The sequence below is a fragment of the Opisthorchis viverrini genome (genome assembly GCF_000715545.1).
Source record: "Opisthorchis viverrini unplaced genomic scaffold opera_v5_8, whole genome shotgun sequence".
In the NCBI taxonomy this organism is placed as follows: Eukaryota; Metazoa; Platyhelminthes; class Trematoda; order Opisthorchiida; family Opisthorchiidae; genus Opisthorchis; species Opisthorchis viverrini.
Genome location: NW_008751664.1, coordinates 4,202,074 through 4,224,508, shown reverse-complemented (window position 1 = coordinate 4,224,508; position 22,435 = coordinate 4,202,074). Strand labels below are relative to the sequence as shown.

At 43.8% G+C, this 22,435-nt stretch overlaps 1 protein-coding gene across 1 annotated transcript; it reads right to left on the bottom strand.

The window, feature by feature from the left end:
- Positions 1 to 1,931: 1,931 nt before the first annotated feature.
- T265_12651 (hypothetical protein) lies at positions 1,932 to 20,848 on the bottom strand (the record flags this gene model as incomplete). The annotated part of the gene is made up of 5 exons (XM_009164733.1): positions 1,932 to 2,377; positions 5,525 to 5,758; positions 6,992 to 7,303; positions 13,008 to 13,346; positions 20,589 to 20,848. Coding segments are annotated over 5 exons (1,305 nt in total), but the record flags the coding sequence as incomplete, so codon positions are not given.
- Positions 20,849 to 22,435: the final 1,587 nt, after the last annotated feature.

Sequence of the window (22,435 nt, the reverse complement as noted above, 5' to 3'; positions counted from 1 at the left end):
TCTCGAAAATTATCTATAGGTATGCGTCATAAAGTTTGGTCTTGGGGAAATTCGCTTTGCCCGTTCAGTTTCAGGCACGAATCCTACGGGATTGTGGTGCGTTTCTGGAGTGTTTATCCGGTCGGGAAACGGGCACAAGTTCGCAAGTTCTCGTCAGACTTTTTCGACTACAAATGGAGTGGCCAATGATGAATACGTAACATGGTTGGAGGCTCATCAATTACAGGATACTGGGTTATGTGCCCACTGCCTCAGCAGGTAGAGATGCAATACACCTCCATCTTGAAAAAAAAACAGAGAAATGTGCAAACACGCTGGAGTGCTGCGGCTGGAAGCGCATTACAGAATTTGAAGTGTTTAAAAGCCACAGTTACAACAATCAGTGGGGTGCCTAGGAAAGATAACGTGTGGCAAATGCTACTCAGAGGCTGAGATTTTGAAGCATTATCGCTTCTGTAAACAAGTTCAAATGCTCATAAAATATAACATAACAAACACTCAACAAGGTAATTGAGGCAACCTGGCAGTTAGATTATCCAAGAGAAGTAATTCCAGGTACTTCGTATTAAGTGAAGTCTGGTTACACGTGAGCTCACCAAAACTATTCTGTGTAAACTCAAGTATTGTCACTAAGTGAAGCAGTACCCAAATTATACAGGGACACCACTTACAATGATTATAGCACACTTCCCTAGGGGCTGAGAGGTGACCCTTGTTGCGGAAGCCTCTGAGGAGTGACTATGGAAGCTCTGAAACTTGATGCAGCCTCATGGCAATCTCCCAGAGAATTTCACCAAATATTTTGCTCCATTAATCTGCTAGCTTGGACACATAGGACGACCGGAAATGGGACGATTTACCATTGCGTGCAGGTCCAACAAGCACCAAGTGAACGGCAAGCAAGTCCGGACAGCCGCACTGGAATGTGTACTGACATAGGGGTAAAGTGAAACAGTGTGTAGCTCCGCCAACCGATATCCTGGCCTTAACGCTTTGTTTCTATAATGAGATATCCGGAGTCGACTTAATATTGGATGAGGACCAAGTCCGGATATCTGAATCGTTCAGAGGAAATGATTCTAATAATATAATTTAATATAATATATAATATATATATAATAAACAATATAATAGTAATAAATATAAATAAATAAATAAATATAAATAATCACCTTGAGATTTGGCCAGCTGAGATAAACCAACATGTGCACTAAAATGATGGTTGGTGGTCGTAACTTCTGTCTAGGTGCATAAATTCCCTGGAATGATGTATCACTTGGAGCTGTGAGTAGTGATATCACGTTGTTTGCATTTCTCAGAAGGCACATATGGCATGCATCATCTAGATCGAATCTATCGAGCAACAAGTTTGGGTACCGTCCATGCGTCGGTTGTTGTTTGGGTAGTACAAAATTCACCACACTATGCGCCAGCTTATCGACAATAGAAACCGCTGTAGCCAGATCTGTTGGTTACATGCGTGCTGTTTACTTCAACAAACCTGGTTTGGACACCTCAAGCCGTTAGTGTTGAATAGATAGTAATTCTTTTGATGAACACCGTACACCTGTATATGTCCTGAAAACAGATTGAAGTGGCAAGTGGATGTTATGCATCTCTGAACAGAAGGACCTAAGCTGAAGTTAATCGGTTCACATCTTCCTACTGGTAGAAGTTAATTTTTTGTCGCGACAAGAATCACTATAATTTCTGTCTCGAGAAATCTTACGACAGGTTAATCCTTCCTGGTGATGACACAATGATCCACTGGTTTTCAATTTCCAAAATCACCGCATGGTTCTTTAAGTTCCCAAACAACAATCACGAAGACAACACTCCCGGGTGTTACCCTAGGCGCATCGATTAACCGTTCCAGCGCAAGTATTGGACAAGTCCACCATTAGCAGGACACCGTCGGTGGTCAGGTGCGTTCGCCAGTGTGTGATTTTACCAGCGGCCGGTCAGATGATAATGCCATCAGAAGAATAAAACTCAGGAGCCATGTGCGTGAAATAATAATCAAGAAAGTAGGCCAGAAGCAAGAATGAAGCACATTCTGGGTATTAAAAAAATATCAAACAAGAGATGCTAAAAGAGCATCAGTGGAAGAAGCGTCGTGAAAAATAACAAACGTTATTATTTGGGCACATGAGTTGACTGATCGTAAAATGCAGTCAATTAGAAGTGGAAGTCACACCTGAGAGAATAAGTATGTTTACGAGAGAGGGATCCCATGTTCTTTGAACAAATTTTGAGCAATCACCAAGCGCTGAATCTCGCTTGTTCCTTCGTAAATTTCGCATATTCTGGAATCTCTGTAATGTCGCTCAGCAGGCATGCTATTGACGTAGCCCATGCCGCCGAGAATCTGTATGGCCTGAAAAAAAATGAGGAAGATTAAGTGGAGAGTAACCTCATTCCTATGTTCAACAGCCCACTGTATGGAGTGTTTCCACTTGAACCCAAAGCGGTACAGTGTCCCAGTTATGGTAGACGCACAAAATAATAGTTATTCTAGCCACCGCAACTCTTTATTCTCTGAGGCCATGAGATTGAGACGACTTTGCTAAACACAACAAACCCCTAATATTGTATTGGCTTGTATTCAGGAGGGTTGCGATTTAGCGGTACAGCGCCCTTGGTTATTCAACTGTTTCAGGACTCAATGTATTCGATCATTCATGACTCGCCAGGGTTCTCATCTACAGAGACGTAAGTGGCTAATGCAACCGAGATTTCAGTGGAATTTTCGCCCTGTAAGTGAAACCAATATACGGTGTGAAGCCGAGAAGTACGCTACAACTGTTTCATTCTTATTGGGAATCACCAGTGGTACGCGTCTCACGAAACCCCAGGGACTTCCGAAATCGTAACCTCCCGGCCAGCAGTTAGATCACCTGACCGTTAAGCCAAGTGTGGCTGATTAGGAGTGTGATTAACTGAGGATGTAGTAGCGAGGAGTATTCAGACCACTGCACAGAATACTTCAAGCAACAATTCGATTGGTCACCTACTGATTCGTATTCGGACTGTCACATGGACTGCGAATGTGGAACCCCTGTTAGCCTCAGAAGAGTTTGGATTTATCCCTACTACAACGTTACCATGGTCCTGATCCTGACGTCTGCTTTGTTCATGGGTGAAGGTGGATTTTTGAAAAAAAGCCCACCAGACGACTGGGGTCAGTCAATAATGATGTTCATATCCGAAAAACTTACTCACAGTTAACTTATGAACTGTGGAAGTGTCAGCTTGAGTCCAGTTTTAACAAGGCTTCTGGTGTTACTGACCCTTCGTCCTCTAAATGTGGGAGGCGGGAGCTTAATCTGTGAGCATCAAGCAGGATTTCGACCAGGTGGAGGCCGCGTCGATCTACTACCACTAGTAATCTAAAGATGGCCATAACAAGTACGGTTTCAACGCGTTCATCCTGAGCCAGTGAGGTTCGCTCAGCACTGGTCGGTCTCGAAATCAGAGGCCTGTAGAAAAGGCTGTTTGACGATCGTTCCGAGTCGCCCGTAAAATCTGATATATTCCTATCCACTCCAAAATGGTGAACCAAGACACTGCACAAATGTTACCCTTCTAGATGCAGTGCGCATCCGTATGCGCACTGTATGCACATGAAACAAACCGGATGGTTTTGATAGAATTGTCCGCATGCACGAATGTGCACAGCATATACATACCCCACTCTAGTCTGAATCACTGACAATCGTCGATGGTGAAGTCGAAAACCTATGTGCAACACTTACCCGTCGTTCACGTTTACCGTGTAAACACAAGGAGACCGGGATACGCTGACACATGAGAACAGTAGGCCGCTAGTGGATGGAAAAAAACTACGCCGGAGATGACGACATGGAAAGTCAAATCTCCGTGTCGGCTATGAGATGCGTGCTGTAAAAAACATGGCACAATTCTGTGAACAAAGGAATCCATACTTCGGGTGGGATCTCCAACGTATCCAGTACCACACGGCGCCACAAACTGGTGATACCTAGTGGAGCTTGAACTCGGTGGACTTTGTGAACCTGATGCCAGAAATATACTTAGAACCATTCGTATGCAATTGTGACCACCGTCACACTGTCCGTGTTGCTTGGAATTGAAGCCAGCTCGCAGCATTAAAATAAGCGCCTAGAATTTAAATTTATCTTGACGAATAATCCGAGGATACGGACAGGTACACGGCGAGTAACACAGAGTCAGAAGTTCGAAACAGTGAGAGGTTCAACAGAAGAATCCCAACACAGGGACGACTTCGAGTTTCAGATTGCTGAAGTGTAACTATCAGTGAACCTCGGAAACGCTAACCTGGTTACAGATTCCAGTTTCACCCTCATTTCCGGACTAACAAAAGGTCCACGGTTAATCGGGGTCAATAAATTAAATACACATGAGGGAGGAAATTTCCCAAGACAGCAAAAGGAACGTATTCAATACGGTTTAACAGCGCCAAACAACATGTGGGATGTGCGTGAAGCCCGATATGATTCATGAACTACCAGAATGTCGCGGTACGAATGCTTATCGCCTACGGATCATGGAAGCAGCCCAAACAACCAAAATTGACGGAAGAAAGCCAGTGTTCCGTACATAGGGGACTAGGCAGATACAAGGGGTAAGCGGGTTAGTACAGGATCATGAAATAGGGAGTCGCGTAACCAGGCCTTGTCGCACAATAGGTCAAAAATACCCAACGCATTGCATGTTCGTGCATGTAGAAGTCCGTGAGAGGAATTTGTAAGAATATACTGCGGACGGAACGCGGACCTCTGAACACGGTGTACGACAATCGGTTCTTTTCAGCTTGATTTGCAGCCTTTGTGGTCAGTGAACTACTGCAGCTACTGGACAAACAGCACAGCGAGACAAGTGACCAACACTAGGGGACGCTGACGTAATTTCCTATTACTACTGTGTCATTTTCTTGCTCAACTGCGATAGCATTTTGCACCTCAAACCTATTACAACTTGCTACTAGTCAGATGATTCACGGAATCCGCGACAAACGGGCGTTAAACTCAACCAAGTTAACCTCACTTCGTTTCAAAGGCAGCAGAGTGAAATGATTGCACGGCGCCGAATTCGTTCACGCCACGGAGTTGACTAGTTTGGCATGAACCAAATGGTTAATCAGTGCAGTAAACTGCATATTATTTGGTTACGTTCAAAACAGCATTTGGCGATGGCGCTACTTGCCTGATATTTTATTATACAATGATTGTCCAACGTGGTAGCAGTGAGGAACTGAAGTGGCAGTGAAATATAACCTATACACAATGAGTGTGGCCTGTACATTTGGTTTCCTGCCATCATGGTTTCGCGTAACGCTTGATCATAACATCCGGTAATTTAAAATGTATGCCTGAAAACGCACAACCGAATTTGCTGCATAAATAGAAAGTTCAAAGGAAATGCATAGCATTTAAAGTTAGGTACGTAAAACATTGGAAACGGGAAATACATGACTTATGGACGCAATGAACAAGACAGAAGGGAAAACAACCGAGTGGCTAACCTGATGGGATACAAACGTAGCAGCTTCAGAAGCAGCCAACTTGGCCATCGCTGCAGCTTTGGTTACTGGTGCTTCTTTGTCGAGAAGGTGAGCAGCCTGCCAAGTCAACAGGCGAGCCGAATGTAAACGTGTTTCCATGTCGGCTAATTTGAACTGAATGGCTTGAAGCTTTCCAATAGGACTACCGAACGCAGACCGCTTTCCCGCATAGTCCAAGGCACACTCCAAAGCCGCCTGATACATGAGGCACAAGAATGCAAATACAAGTGATGAAAAATCACTGAAGCACCGCACCGCTCTGTCACATAGCGATGCACTGACACCTGAATTAGTGACAACAGAACTATCGATCTCGGTGGATAAACCTATCATCAAGCGACCAACACATAAAAGGTGAGTACCGTTGTGTGTTAACATTGTACTTGCTCTGTTAGCCTACATAAAGCAACCAGAAGCACCAAAAGTGGCAATAAAACAACCACAAATGTGGCTAATATGATTTTACGCCTCTAACTCCGATTATGAAACAAACTTTTCTCGACTCATAATTCCAATATTCCGTATATCGATTTTCAAACGATTTGGATATAGGCCCAAAAAATCAAATTATGAGAGAGCGTATGTATGACTGAATGGTGTTTTTTCAAACACATGAAGGAAATGGGAAAACGAGATCTGGAAGTTGAAACGAATGCAAATGGGGACATTGAGTGTTCTAAATTAATGCTTAAGGGAGATTAGAATTTCAATCAGCTCATAACCAAGAGTTACGTCATCCATATTCCTACAAGATAGAACAGTTGGTGTATTTTAATTGTCCCTTCAACGATACTTGTTCACGTTCCCTTTAGTGGATAGTGATAGAAAAGCAGTCCCTGACTGAACTAACTGATGGATCCATGTTCAACTGTGACGCGTATATTATACAAACTTCAGGAAGAGGCACGTCACAGATGAGACCATGAAACTCAAGTACATACAGAATAAAGCTGAGGGGATTGAAGAAAAATAGCCAGTCATCAAGATGAGCAGCTATAGCATATGATGACGCTGAAGTACCATACAGGTTTTCCCTCCGGTTCCGACAAAACGAGAGTCTAAGTGTCCGCTGGCCTATTATCGTTCGGTATCAAATGTAATTCCATCAGGTCTACATCAGCGTGTATCATTACATTCCATGGGGACTTTGAGCAACCACCTAATGAATAAGCTACCACGGATGGTACTACTTCGGATGCTTATCTTCTGGGTCGCGATTCCTAAAACAATTCTGGGCTCAGAACGGGCGAAACCTTGACGACAGTGTTCGGCCACCGAAACAGCTAGAACCAATGAGGAACGAATTGGCTGCGAACTTGACGACAGCGTGAACCAAGACAGACAGGGTACACAACGATCAGTGATGATGACGTCTGACAACAGCATCATCCAGTCACACGAAAGGCTAAGGGCAAACAGAGCGGTTACCTGGGCTATTCCGAGTGCCTGTCCAGCGATTCCAATCCTCCCCCCATCCAAAGTCTTCATCGCGATTTTGAAACCATTGCCTTCGAGACCCAACAAACCACAGCCATCTCGTTCGTGTACCACACAGTCATCGAAGTTCAGGGTGACCGTAGATGTGGCACGAATTCCCAATTTATCCTCTGACTTTCCGACGACGAGACCCTCTGTCGGTTTTCGTACAAGGAAAGCCGAAATGCCTTTGTGTTTCAGGGAACGGTTTGTTGTGGCAAAGACGATTGCCGCCTCCGCTTCGAGACCGTTTGTTATCCAGCACTGCAGTAACCGAGGTGATATGGAGGACATTAGACTCGGGTCAACGGAAAAGAAAATTATGACTGTTGTCCTCACTGGATTTACACTGAGCCACTGATTTGCGCAATACTTAATATTCCGAATTCTCATTGCATGCAGAATGCTACATTTAGCAATAAAACTACGCTCATTCTTAAGTGGCGTCTGATTTGACTGGCGAGTTGAAAATTTTCAGATATTGGTATTTCCGTGCTAATGAACCACATGACACCGGTATGCTTGCTCGATTGAACTGTTTGGGAGAAATTTGTTGAAAATAATACCGGTTGAAAATACGAAGACGGAAAACGCAACACAGCAATGAAGTAATCCGCTCCGTGCAAAGTACAGTTGTGTTAAAACTCACGTAAAGGTACGTTAAGTTGTTCTGAAAAGCTGTGAAACCTTGCAGTGTTGTGCTCTGTCAGCAGTGCGTGCCTCTCGAACCCTGAGGTAGGTTCTCATATTCAACAGGTAGCTAGCGGACTTAAATGAAAAACTAGAATGGATTGGGGTGGGGCCTTGTAAAACGGATTTCCGGATTCGGAGCAGAAGGAATTTTTGGTTACCCGGAAAATTGGACTGCGTTCGGTTAACAAAGCAACCACATGGTTTTTTACATCCACCGGCTAAAATCTGCATTGATAAGCCTTGACTGATACTACTGAAGAAATTCGTGTAATTTAAGAATGCTGAATAAATAAATACATGAATAAATAAATAGAATAGATAAAATAAATAAATAAATAAACGGAGTCCAAAGGTGTACGACAGCGTCCGGTGTAGAGTGTAATTATCGGTATCTTTAGCTAGCCGACCGGCAATAACTCTGGATAACGTTCCAATTTCGAACAAACTTTCGAAAGCATACATGAACGGACGATAGCTCCAGATCCCCTTTTTACTCGCCGGGATAATCACGGAAATCAAATGTCCTCATGCTGGCAAGACAGTGAATGAACAGAATCGTTAAGAAGTCTAGTTGGAATGTCCGGACGATATTAAAGTAGTAGAGTAATACAGGATCGGGACCACAAATTTCGTGTAATTTCAGACTGAGCATCTTTTTCTTCAACATACTTGTTGTTTAAGTGTTGGTGGAACCACCTGGACTTATCTGGTGGAGTGCTGACGAAACAGTCAGTCCGGTAAACCTATGATTGGGCTTGCATACTTGGGTGTGTCCCAGCGACAGGGTCTCTCATACCAGGTTGGTCAATGGCTGGAGCTCTGACGAACACAGCCTCCTGGTCCCCCAGGTTGAGGGTTGGAACATGTAGCGAGTTGCTCCATAGAAATAGTGATGCATTTGCATTTCCCGCCATACACCGCTGCCTTACGGTTAGGCTTTTGAGCCAAAGACTTTGGTTGAGGATCCTAATCGTCCTCCTGTCTAGGTGTGGGCGCCCTGACAGTATCCCAGCCTACGTAAAACCTGTAAGGCAGCGAAGCAACGGTTTTGATGTCATGCTGTCGGTGATGATGATGATGATGACGTATAGGCCGACAGCGTTCGTGCAACACTCGAAACCACTACCACATAGTTACTGGGAGACTTCACATAGAAATTTCGCTGCAAGTAGGGTGCTATTCACTTGCTGATTTACTCCTTTTATCTGGCTCATTAACTGAACAACCTCCGAGGCGCAACCATTCGTAACCCCTACATCTTCATTTACATGAGTTGATTCAGTCAGGGATGAGAAATCCATCATATTTTTGATGCAGATGGTTTCGACAGTACAGTCAAAATTGAAGCTGAACTATCTGGTTCAATCTTTATAACATACTTGAAGACTAGGATCGTAGTGATTGCAAAATCCACGGAAAAACTTCTTCGGTGAGCTGATGCTATCGTGTGAAAAGCATCTTCGCTTTAGTTTCCAGCATTTTATGTAGCAAAGATATTGGTGTTGTTCGCTAAGGCGTACTAGAATGGTAGAAATATGCACAATCTGTTCGATCCGAAGGACAGAGAGACAGATGGGCCAATTCAGACTACCTGTCAGATACAGATACAAAGTGTTGACCAAACAGACAATTACTGCAGCGGAATAAGACTTTGCAAATTTACTGGGCTCAAACACTGAAGTAATGGGGACAATGTACAAAGTCCTAATTGAGACCGAATGGCACTAGATTAGGAGGCGGGAGTTGAATTTAATGGCTGGATGACTGATATGTGTCCGGAGGAGGATTGAAAACAAACGTTTCCCTAATGACACCAGTTGCTGTTAACTTAGATGACGAAATTCCATTCTTCTGCGGAAAATAACCGGGTGGTCAACACGAAACGGATTCAGCCAGTGAAGTGAGTCCAACACAAAAATGTGTAGGAAACCAACCTTTTTTGAGCACAATTAATTCGTCATTCCGGAATTGTTGGTCACTGAAAAATTCTGACAAATGTGTGATTATCCTTAACAGACAGGCGTTAATGGTCACGATAAGTGAAATCCGAATTATTTCACCATTTTTGTTTTCTTTAGAACTAAATTCAGCTAGCTCAAAGTTGTCTCTCTTTCTCATAACGTCCAAAATGGATGCATTATGGTATATTGCAAATTCTGTTACTGAAGTCCTTCATCAACCGGGCACCAGGAGAAAACCGATGATATAATAGGGGTTGTGTGGTAAGGATTACCTCGAAGCAGTCTGCATTAGACGTGGGTCACTCGAAAAAAAGCGATAGAGAGATCCGCTGTTAATTTGTAAAATAGAGATTGCAAAGACGTAAACCACGACCGAATTTTACGGCCCAGCTGGGCTAACTGTATAAGAAAAGCATATATCAAGCATCATGGAATGAATTGTTCACCAGATAAGTGTCACAACAGAGTAGCAGAGTTTTGTGCCAAGTTTGACAAACCAGTTAGGGTAACCGTTGTCATCTAGCTTACGGCCATCCCTGACTGAAGCTTCTTGATTTAAAATGATTCGAGATGGATGCTTCTGAAGTTTTCTCCGCAGATTGTAAAAGCGTTGCGACTGCTGGTATCTAGTCTCAATAGTGGCGAGAGAGGCTTTGCATAGTCGCATTCCAGCATCAATCATGTCCTTGAACTGCAATGCCAGAACGATAAATGAAACTCGTGTCATTTAGCTGTTCCCCGCACCTCTTTCGCGAAATTTGCCACCGATACAAGTCTGTATGGTGAGAGGATTTCATCCTGACCTTCTTCCTCACGCAGCAGATCACTTTGTTTCTCATGTGCTCCGCTTTCCGACTTAGTAGGCTCAGCCAAATCCTCATCAGACAGTGCGTCAGAGTGCGTCTCGATAAGCGCACTCAAGTAGTCATGCGCTGTGTTGCCGAAGCACTCCATTAAAACACGTACCACGTTGAATGCCTTATTAACTGTCATACTGAATCCCTTCTGGAGAAAAGCCCTTGTAATAAGATGCACTCGGGCCTCATTTTATTTAAACGTGTGTCAGAAGTTTCAGATTTCAGCCCCCATGGAACACTCTTTATAACTTGAAGACATTGCAATGGTGAATGTAAGCAAAAATTCCTTGACACAAAAGTCGCCATCCACTGCAGCTCTGAAATATCCTAAAAGTTCGAAGGATGCCTTGATACGAAGATAGTGTTGTTGCGTTCATTGGGAAGAAACCAATCCGTATATGCTTTTAGGATGAATCTAGTAGGTAACTTTCGGTAAGGTCCATCGTGAAAAATTTAAAATCTAACCCAATAATTCCGGTGACATTTCGGGGGACAAAGCACGATCAGAATCATTCGGATATGAGGGATTATGCGATCTGGACCTTGGAGTTGTGCATCCAGTAGATTTGCATCACTTTCCTCATTTAAGGCCCAATGATTCACCGACTGTTAACCTATTGATGGCCTCTGCAGGAACCCGGCAGTATCAACGTCACCGCTTTGAAATGAGACTCGGACCCACTTATTCATCACAGAACTGTTAGATGTCATCGCCCTGGAGAGCAGGCCGAGCAATCCGCATATACACCTTTCATTATCCGATCACTCTGAGCGTTTTGGAGCATCTATTGACTGAATTCACTTCTAATAATGATGCATCTCCATACAACGACACATTTCCAAGCTGGAATCCTTTTCGTAGCTTGCCAAGTCATCTCCTGCTGGCCTGAAACTAAGTAAACCATCCTGAAGCAGCCGACGATTTTTGGTTTGGAGTCGTTCTCGCCATTAATTTGAGTACAGGCTAGTCCGGCTAGACTCTCTAGGCTTCTCCTTCTTGATTTTGATTACTAGCGGAATGTTGTTCTTCCTGCAATCACTAATACTCAATGCTGAATTAATCCCTAATACTGATTGCGCACCTCTGCTACTCACTTTGCATTGTGATTGCACATGTCATAACAGTAATCCTAGACCTGGCTTCGTAGTAGATGCAGTGCAGACTCAACCACTTCGTAATGGGACCCAAATGCTGCATAACATTTTCCTTCTTCAAGCGCGTCCAAGACCCTAACATTTTTTGGAAAATTCCTCTAGCGTTCAAGTTCCTTCCCAGGAGCAAAAGTGCACGGTTACATTGCAGGGCTTGCAAAAAAACTTAAAACCATATCGCACGGACCAAAAGGGTCAGGAAGGTGACGTGCGAACGCTGTTTGCTTGACCACAACATTACGTACCGTGACGAGCAACCAATCACAAAAATGGTGAAACAGACAGGACATTTCCATTAGCTAGAGTCGCTACTCAGCCGTGTCTTTTCAGCGACCGCACCGTGCTTCCGTAAACAACGCTAATAAAAAATCATTTTCAAATCAGGATAACCGGAGACGCAGACCGCCCTGTCTTCCAAATTGAACATTAAAAATACCGGGGCATTCTTCTAGATATAACGAAATGCATAAGGTGGATGAAAGCTCGTAAACGGCTTATCATCGCATTCACCCTTCTTGGAACACATCAGGTAAGGATAGTCCCCGAGTTTCCACCAGTTTTATTCAATACCCAAACACCAAACTGTATGTAAGTAGATGGCGTTGTGCCATGAAAATTTAGAGACAACACCAATCTAGAGCCTCAAGAAGAGCGAAACTGGCAGTAGGGTATAAACTCCACAAGTGACGAACTGTATGTAAGTAGATGGCGTTGTGCCATGAAAATTTAGAGACAACACCAATCTAGAGCCTCAAGAAGAGCGAAACTGGCAGTAGGGTATAAACTCCACAAGTGACGTCACATTAAGAACGCTGTCAGTTTTTTTTTGTTTTACCAACTAATAAAACTAGACGAACACGAAATTCTATGAAAAAAACTCACCGTGAGTTGTGCAGACGCTGTGATATACCATGGAACTCAATCAAGAAAAGTTGTGTTCCGAATAGAAATCCGCCAACACGAGGGATGCGAAATGTGAACCACGATAAAGCACGTGACCACTGTAAGCACGGAAAATCTCCTTTTGCTTTTGTTAAATTTTACTCGCTGTTTCACCGTGAACGCAACTAAAATCATGCAATGCGAGGCAAAGACAGAGGAACAAATCGCCTTAGCCACAATTGTCACAATGTATGAGGGCATTGTGACATTGCCTAACAGTCCTCTTATTATTCCATGGCTTAAGTGAAAACAAGTAACCATTAGAAACTCAACAGACAGCAAAGCAGAAATAACTAGCAAGATGTTTCATCTGACTGGTTTGTGTTGAGGACGTATAGCAAAACGAGTGAAGAGTGAACACACCTTGGTTCCGTTCAACACCCAGGTTGGACCTTTTCTAGTTGCAGTGGTAGAAGCCGCACCAGCGTCACTTCCGTTTCCTGGTTCGGAAAGGGCGAAACAACCCAGTTTCTCACCCGTAAGAAAAGGGCCAAGAAAAGCTTCAATCTGGTTTTGAGTGCCATACTTGAGTAGCGGAGCAAAGAACAACGAGTTTTGCACGGACATGATGGTTCCAACCGAGGCACAACCACGACTAATCTCTTCCATGGCAATGGCATAGGCAAGGTAGTCCAGTCCAGCTCCACCATAACGTTCTGGAACCAGCATGCTCATCAGACCGAGCTCTCCAAGCTTGGACAACTAAAAGAGCAGAATGAAAAAACAGGGATGGTACAAAAGTAATAAACCGTTTTTGTATTGCACCAACTGAAATTTCAAGAGATAGCGAGCCCTAAAGTCAAAAAGGTGAAAACTGTTGATTTAAAAAGTCAGAATGGCATCAGTTCTAATCATCAACAAAACACTCCAGAAGTCCCACGCCCACATGGTTACTCGACGAATGAAACGGTGTCGTATCGGTAATTGAACCGGTAAAGCAGAACAGTTTTAGTCCTGGAAGAATGAGTCCATGCAAGAAAAAAACCTGAAGAACGACATGATATGAAGACGTCCCGACTGAGCATTCACGACTTAGACAGGTCAACTGTACATTATTGGTCTAAGTAACCCTTTCAGTTAGGCCACGTCCATCAAATCAACTTGCCATACCGCCTAGCATTCAATTCAGGGACTATAAATGATGATTACTACCGTGAATACGGAGGCTGATTTCACGATGAAACAACAGAATAAATGGGAGCATTGTGAAGCTCTACCCTACCCTCCTGGCAATATCTCAGATGCAGGCATCCAGTCGTCCGACCAGTTCATGAATAAGTTTTGAGGGTAAGCGTACAAGATTTGTTGTTTCTGGCAGCTTAGTTCTGAATGTACAAAACAATAGAACAGGCTATCAGGATGGTGATTACCTACAGTGAAGTAAATGAGTGGGCAAGCTAACCGCAACCAGTTTTTATCCATCAAAAACCTCATTCAACGAGTCCCCCGGTGAGGAGGGAACCGAACGCGACATACAATTTGACTAGAAACGGCATTAAACAGACGGTTGAAATAAAACAGTGCTCTTGGTTTGAGACAGCACTCAGGTTGACCCCTACAGAAACGCTTCGCGTTCAACAATATCCATCGATTTTCGAAAATTGCGCACTTGAGAGGAACACCCTGCTAAGTTAAGCATTTGTGAAGCAAAAAAGGAGCGCTCTCGTCCAAGCCGTCAAATTAAGCTCACTGTGGGGCTGCCTTCAACGTACAGGCAAGTGACAGCTACCAATAATATCATTACACTAAAAACATCCTCTGGTCCAGATTGTTACCGTTTAATGGACAAGTCAAATACTTATCCCTCTTCAGAAAAAAAACCTCATTAATCGGACAACGTGTTATTTATATTTTGGCACAAAAGGAACGTGAAAAAGTCTCGACTGCTAAGTAATGGCAGCTTCAAAACAAGGGCACACTCTGGCGAGTTCACTATCCCCCTATAGTTGCTGTCTGCGGCTATCAGAGTGCGACAGTATGCGTCTCGCACGTCAACCGTACAAAGTTGGGAATCACAGATTGGTCAACTCGGTACAAAAGAACTTATTCAAAGTACGGCGCAGGGAGTGATGATACCATAAGGACCAACCTATGGTTGGTTAAAACTATTGGGCAGATTATCTGCACAGATTATTACACTATCAGAGGATTGACTATTTATCCCAATCACTCTAGTGGCCAACCAGCTTCAACGGGATAGGCCAAAACTCCGCACACGCATCCTAACTGTAAACTGCTGACCCAGTGATCCTCAAACTGGTTAGAATCGTGAACCCTTTCCGGAATAGCACGATGAGCCACTCCCTCTCCAAATTTTGATGACTCAATGCCACAGCTAACTACGAGTAATAAATACAGAAACGAGTGACTATTTTTACTTCCCTCGCGTTTTGAAATGTGATCCTGACGGAGAGTAAAGCGTAATTAACACAGTAATCTTTTTCATTCTAAAGTCGATTTCGGTTCATAGGAAGCGTGCGACTGTTTTCACTCACGCAGAGTACTCGGTAGGATACAAAACTAGATGTTTTCACTGATCTCTTTAGTTCATATTAAACCCGACTCGCACGAATACATCGATACAAAAAACAATCCATGAAAGACTATCTCTGTTACTTTGGGGCCAACAACGTGATCGAAAGGCTAAATTTCTAAACCTTGCCTTAAAAAATTCAAGTTATAATTGAAACTAAATATAGAGAGAATACAAATGATCAAAACACGACTCGAATTATATGACATCCAGTATCAATGAAAACAACTGTATTTGATTTAACGCTGACAGCAACGATACTCAGGAAATTCAGTGCCATAGGCTGTTAACGCCAAGTATGAAATTTGCCGTCAATTCTCAATTTCCCGAACGATAAAAACAATACCGAATATTTTTCTCCACGGTTTATGACCTGTTAGCATCATTGTGACGGAGAAGCGACAAATCGGGAAAAAGATGGAAATGAAATCAAACCTGTCCTGAAAACTCTACCATGAACTGAAAGCCACAAGCGAGATGGGTCGTGGGTGGAACGATTACTCACATCGAAATTAAAATTGGTCGAGTGAGTTGTTCAGCTGTAAAACCCTTTCGGTGTCTAGCTGCCATGCCACCCGAAGGAAGCACGAGGGCCGGGATACTGTCAGGTTGACCAAGCCTAGACGGGAGAAGTGGGGATGTAGAGGTAGGGTTGGAACTACGGAACTTCCGGTCAATTGATTAGCGCTCTAACCACTAAGCCATCTCGCCCCAAGATAATCGAGTGAACAAGCGAACGGCGGGCTGAACGAGCAAGAAGCAAGCAAACAAGATATAAACTCTAGTTTCCGTGTGGATAACTGGGACCAGATGACTCCGGGTGATCATAGGTTTGAGTGCTGGCGAGTGCATTTTGAATCCAAAATCAACCGCACCCTAGCACGTAGGACAGTTTCCTACAAAGGGAAAAGTGACTCTCACAAACAGCAAGTAAACCATTTAGCAACTCTGGGTGTGAAGAACGTAATTAGCGGTCTGTCTGGATGTAGCGAAAGTGATTGAGAGCTTGCCGTGAACCTGCTGGCGTTCATGGGAGTTGGAGCATAATGTTTCTTGAAGAAACAAGACCTCAGAAGCGGGCAGACACTGCCATAGTACCTGACAATAAAAACTCGATACGACCCGAGATGTGACAACGTGGGTTGATATCTATGCAAAACAAGAAATGAGAGGTAGTAAATGTTTGCGGGAACGGAGAATGAAACTTGTCTCTATGATGCATTCGTAGCGATTAGCTTGACGTAGGTGAATCAAGTGGTTTCCAGAGGTTCAAAAAAATAAAGCAGCGAAAGTAGAAGAAAGAGGAACAGATTGTCGAATTGCGAGAGCAATAAAGCAAGATGTGGAAGGGTTGGACACCATAGCACTTGAGATACCAATGAGGAATTGGGGTGAGATAGTTTCCCATAGTGCTGGTAGTGTTTACACGGCCGTACGGAATCCAAAAAGAAGCTGAGATGGAATATAGAGCAGTAAAAAACAGTACCATGGGCGATCATGAATTCTGGAGAAAACCAGATAACAAGATCGTTCAAGTACAGTAAAGGCAAGGTTGTGAAACAACAGAGCCCGGAGGAACACGTGGATCGGTGTAAGGGGCCACAGAATCTATTCAGTGGACGTGCGCACACTTGATCGGCTCCTCAGGTTTCCAAATTGGACTGAATATTGTCGATCGATTCAAAAACTGTTGGTGTGTACCAAATCAAAGTTTTGGAGATGTCAAGCGATACTGTTTGGGTATCACTGAACTTGTCCAACATGGGGGACCAGAGATGTGAGATGTGCGCCAAAAGCTGCTCCGTGACGTAATTGCGTCTGAACCCAGATCGGCCCCACTCAGTAGGATACTCTTCTCTGATTCACACAGCAATTGGTCTGCTCGCAAAAGACTTGTGACAAAATGTGGATGACAAAAACCAACCGGTAGTTGTTAGGGTTGGAGCTGGACTCACACTTGGAAACAGGCAGAAAAGGGGTTGGTTTCTAAAAAAAGATCGGGGTATTCTCGCAGGAGGGTGTAGATTGAAAATCCAGAGAGTAGGGAATAATTCCAGTTATCATTTTCGAGAGGATATGGGAAATACCACAAAGATTGGGAGGCATGAAAACATCGTGTGAAAGAAGAGGTTAACGTACCTGTTGCGCGCCAACATGATGGGCACTTTGGGATCTGTTGATGAGACAGAGGGTGAAGGGATGTTGGAGTTCTAAGAGAATAGATCCATCAATACATCAACTTCCTCCTGCAGATAGGATATGAGGACATCAAGAGCATCAGGAATGAGAGAAAATGAAGAAGTGTTAAACCTACACTTCGCCGTTTTGGTCGAAAAGGAAACACCTCTAGTAGGTGAGTTCGATAGTTCGTCAGCCTTCCGTTCTTTTGATGGCAACTTGTTGGAATTACGGGCAAAAATGGAATCAAAGGTGAGTGGGGAGATGTTACTGAGTCAGTGCTAACGCATGCAACAACCTTCAGGTGACGACATGAAAGCGGAGATAATCAAACCACTTGCGTGGATGTTTACTGGGGGTGGGGGAATGAGGGATAAATAGGTGTCAGATGTTGACGAGAAATTCTGCAAATCTTTGAAACAAACGTTGATGGGTCATTTGAGGGACACGTCGCCCAGGATATGATAAAAAATAGACATTCTTGGATTTAGCGAAAGAGTAACTCCAGAATGCACCAAAGACAGCGGAGAGGATTCTGTGGGCACATTGGCATGCAAACACGTGATCCGAAGATCCTTTGGGGCGGAACAAGACTGTAGAGTAAAGTTGGTGAGATGATCCAGGGTGAATGAAATGTTGGGGAAGCGAGCGGGGAAATTCACAAGTTGAAAGAACAACAGGGGGTGGAAAGAACTCTGTTTCGCAGTTATCAGCTGGACAAGCAGGCCAGTTAGAGTTATGAACGTTGAAATCACCAGGAACGGTAAGCTCAGCGGTCAAGTCGACCCGAGAATGCGTCTAAACTTGCTCCAGTTGGCGAGATAATCGAGGTAAGCGTCCTCTTGATACGATGCTACCCATAAGGTTGATGAAAGCTATTGGACCACTCAGTACTGTTTTTGTCCTTCAGAATCCCATCGGTTATATCTACCCGTGGACTTCCTAGCCAATCATTCTCTGTAAAGTTTGTGAAGAAGTTTCTTCGGGAATTTTCGGCGGAACAGTTCCTTGTGTACATAGAACAGGTGTCTGCTTTGGCCACATAAAAAGTCTTTCAAAACGTGAGAGGACTGATCTGTCTACATTAAGGCCGTGTTTAAAGACAACAGGCACCGGTTTATCGACCTAGCTGTCTTGGACGTTAATGAAGTACTAATACCGTTGAAACAAACATGTTGGACAGGAGCAGTGAGAAGTTCGAATCTGAGTAACGCTTCTGAGTTCCGTACCTTTTGATGTTGCTATCAGTTTTATGAGTCAGTCCCGCCTGCCTGTATTGGTGCAACGAAAGGATCGGCAGATAGTCATCATGTTTTTGTTGGACGGGATCGATAAGAGACCACGCCAGTTTCTAGGTATTTTCTCCTGGGATACCCTATCGTTTTGCGTCATTTTTAAAATCTGGATGAACAAGCTTGATTGAATTTATAATTGGCACTCAAGCAAGAGCGTCTGTTATAACGTTGTGAAATAACACTGGACAAAGCAACACTTTATCCGTGGTACGCTAATTGCAATTAAAAACCATTTATGAGCAGACAGGGATGTGAACTAGTAATGACGAAGTGAAGGTGACATCCCTGTATAAGCATCCACTTCATTTGATAAGTTAGTAGGAAGAATTATTCCTGAAGTGCCTTGATTCTATGTGAAGTGGCATCGTCCCCCACCACTCACCTCAGCACTAGCGACCCCACACAGTGCAGTCGTTACTCTCTGGACTTAGAATGCCACCGGGGTGACATGACCAACGCTAGGAACCCATTAGTATTTGACGTTCACGTGAAAAGCGTAGGCTATCATAGTCAATGATCGTGGTTGTAATATCTTGGTGTCCGCAAAAGCTATCTATCGTGGTGTCAAGCACCCATTCGTATTGGAAAACGACCTAAAAAGCTGAGTCAAGGCTCTGTTAAACGGCGACTATCTTCCTCCAAATGATTACTGTTATTGTTGAGATCGTCGCTTCTACCAGCTTTCGAGCTAGTTCAGTTGGATATTGTTGAGATGTGAAAACCAGTTGAAAGTGGTGAGCCGACTGGTCCAGAGTCGATCCAAATGTTCCGGGAAGAGCTGGTATTTGTGCACATATGGTGACAAAGTCGTAAACAAAAGATACACATCGAAAGGAGCAACAACCTTGTAATGAGTGACTGCCATGCGGCTTATCTGGGTTCATGAGAGATCGAACGTTGGTGGACTCAAGTGCCATAGTGTGGGCGCTTCTGTTTAAAGTTCTTGCTGGCTATGAGCGGTTAATGGTCAGAACATGATTGGAGGGTTAGGTAATCACTACCTGCACGATAAGCCCTGACACCAGATCTACTTCCCAAACGTAGTTTTGCACGATTTACCATTCAAACGACCCACCAGAATAACATGAGCTTGTTCGGACCGAATCAATCAATACCAATACCCATGGAAAACATCGTACTGAGCTTTTGGGTTAGAACCCATAATACGCCGATACGATGAATTCGCGTCGTTTGCCGTTCCGTTTTTTAATCTCAATAGAACTAATCAACCGAAAAATAAAAAGGCAACTGTGAGTTGGAATCCAGTTTGGTAAAGTGTTCTTTGCCCTGGGACTGAGTGAAACTATCACACCCCAGACATTGCGCTTCACGGCATCTGTAGCAGTAGAAGAAGTGTGAAATATCTGGGCTCTCAACACGTAGTCTGGAATGAATGACCAAACCGTAGTTTTGTGACACGAAGACACGGCATACGTCAAGAACTGAAAGTAAAGCCTCAGAAAGAGGCTTCTCCGAATTTGATAAAAACTACAAACGTTGAAGGCTAAAATATGAAATCAGCCCAGTTAAAGATCCACTGGACGATGAGAAGGGAACGGAACGATGATTAGGTAGTTATAGATGGAGTTGAAAATATTTATTAGATGGGTGACTGGAGAGTCACAAGGACAAATAAGTTGCTCAACTTGACGGAGAGCGTCATTCACCTAAAAGTCGAATCCACAGGACACGCGGAGGATATAGAGGTTAGTCTGGAGCCTCCAGCCGAGCCACTGACTCAACAGTCTGACCTCAATAGTCAAGAGCGAGTGTGAAAGATGCACTTAGTTCCGTTAACGAAGGGCCACTTGTTTACAAAGCGTTATCAGCCGCTTGACATTGTGGTTGCGCGCTTTGTGTGTTATCTGAAGAGGGTAAAAAATCTGCGTGTCTGCTGGATGCACATTTTGATTGTCCCGTTGACAAATAAAGACTTACCGCTTCCCTAGGACACTTTTTCTCGGTATCGTGAGCTGCTGCTCTCGGAATCAAATAGTCAGTTGCAAACATTCTGCAAGTTTTCTGCAATAGTACATGACTTTCTGGCAGATCGGAAATGCCGCGGCGGATAGCAATGGCATTTAGTACATCTAAAAATTCATAGGCGAAGAAAAATAATGCAAACCTCGAGCAACAGCGGTGAGGCGCGGTCTCAAGTTCATCATTTTTACTTGTCCGATTATTCACGTCAAATCGAACTAAAAGATAAGTGAAGTACAAACGAAGTTTGTGGAGAGAAAGGGAGAACAATGGTGAGCTCAAACCATTGATTTCCGGAAACACTAATCGGGAACTAGTCACGGAATATTAAAACCACACCACAAGAAAGAAAATTAAGAACTGAATGCGTGAAAATGGAAGATATTTTAAATTCTCAAGTAGTTTTATAACAACCATCTTCTCACAGACCACAAAACCTTTAAGTTAGTCAAGGTAAAAACACATTAGCTGAGACGCAGCTGACTGAGCCAGAGCTAACAAACAATAACGGATGTTGTCCAATACGCGCGATTGGGCCATTTCTACCAGTGCCATTAACCACTGGTGAGCTGAGCCCCAGAGTCTTCATCCAGGGAGGCGGCAGCTGTTTCCCGAATTAGTTTACCAGTTAGTGTTTTCATACTTTGTTACCAGGTTATACACTATCCACCTCTCGGTTGCTTCCACCCAACGGAGAGCTGGGTGAAAAGAGGTCTGCGAGGCAGACGGTCTTCTGGCGAGATGGCTGAAGTGGTTAAGAGCGTCAATTTACTGACCGGAAGGTCCATGGTCTCAAGCCGACCTCTGCCTCTCGACTTCCACTGTCTGGGTTTGGGCAACCTGGCAGTATCTCAGCCCTCGTGCTTCTTTCCGGTGGCATACCAGCTAGGCACCGGAAAGGTGGTACAGCTGAACGAGAGTGCCTGTCCTAACCAACGTAACCTATGAAGCGTGAGTAATTCATTTATCGTGGGAGTTTGTTCTTCTTAAGACCATCTGGCATACCTCAGCACTGCTAATCCGATGTTCCCAAAGGACCTGATCAATGCTTAGTTTGGTCTCATTCAATTTATTGAAACGAAGAGCGAAGTAGGCTGTACTAGGAGAACAACAACGACAACGTAGTTGGCGACGAGTGGAATCAATTCAAGGACATTACAACGAGTAACAGTACTAGTAACATGTTTGGGCGTGTTATTGATACTCAGCGTCAATGCGTAAGCGAGGGAAATCCAGGAAACACATGAGGATGAGGTAGTCTAGATTCCTGAAAAATGCAGGTATGTGGTACCTGATCGATGGCTTGTCGCATTTCAGGACTCACTCAATCTCTATTCGAGTTGCCGTCGTTTGGACACTTGATAAGTACTACATAACTACATTCGGTTGTCCTAATTTGGCCCTTGAGTACGTACGCGTGTTCACTGTAAGGTAATTTCGCGCCTAAGACAATTTTGCCCACCATTTGCTGCCCACACAACCGAGCTGTAGATTCCATACTGAAGTTTGAAAACCAAATTAACTCTGTAGGTTCTATCTTAGTACCTCTACATTACATCCTTTCCCGATATTTAATCGCAGCCTGGATCAATTAACATCACCACCGGAAAACCACAAAGCTGAATCATCCCGCAGAGTTGCCAGGACTGGTCACGTTTCGAACTATAGTGGAATTTTCATAGCTACATGTCTAAACATAGATCAAGAAGTATTGTACTGGGAAAAACCAACCCTGATTTGTTCTCCTTTTCTAGTTTTAGCCTTTTGGTTAAACGTCGAGCAAGACGGCATCCGCTGTACCTCCA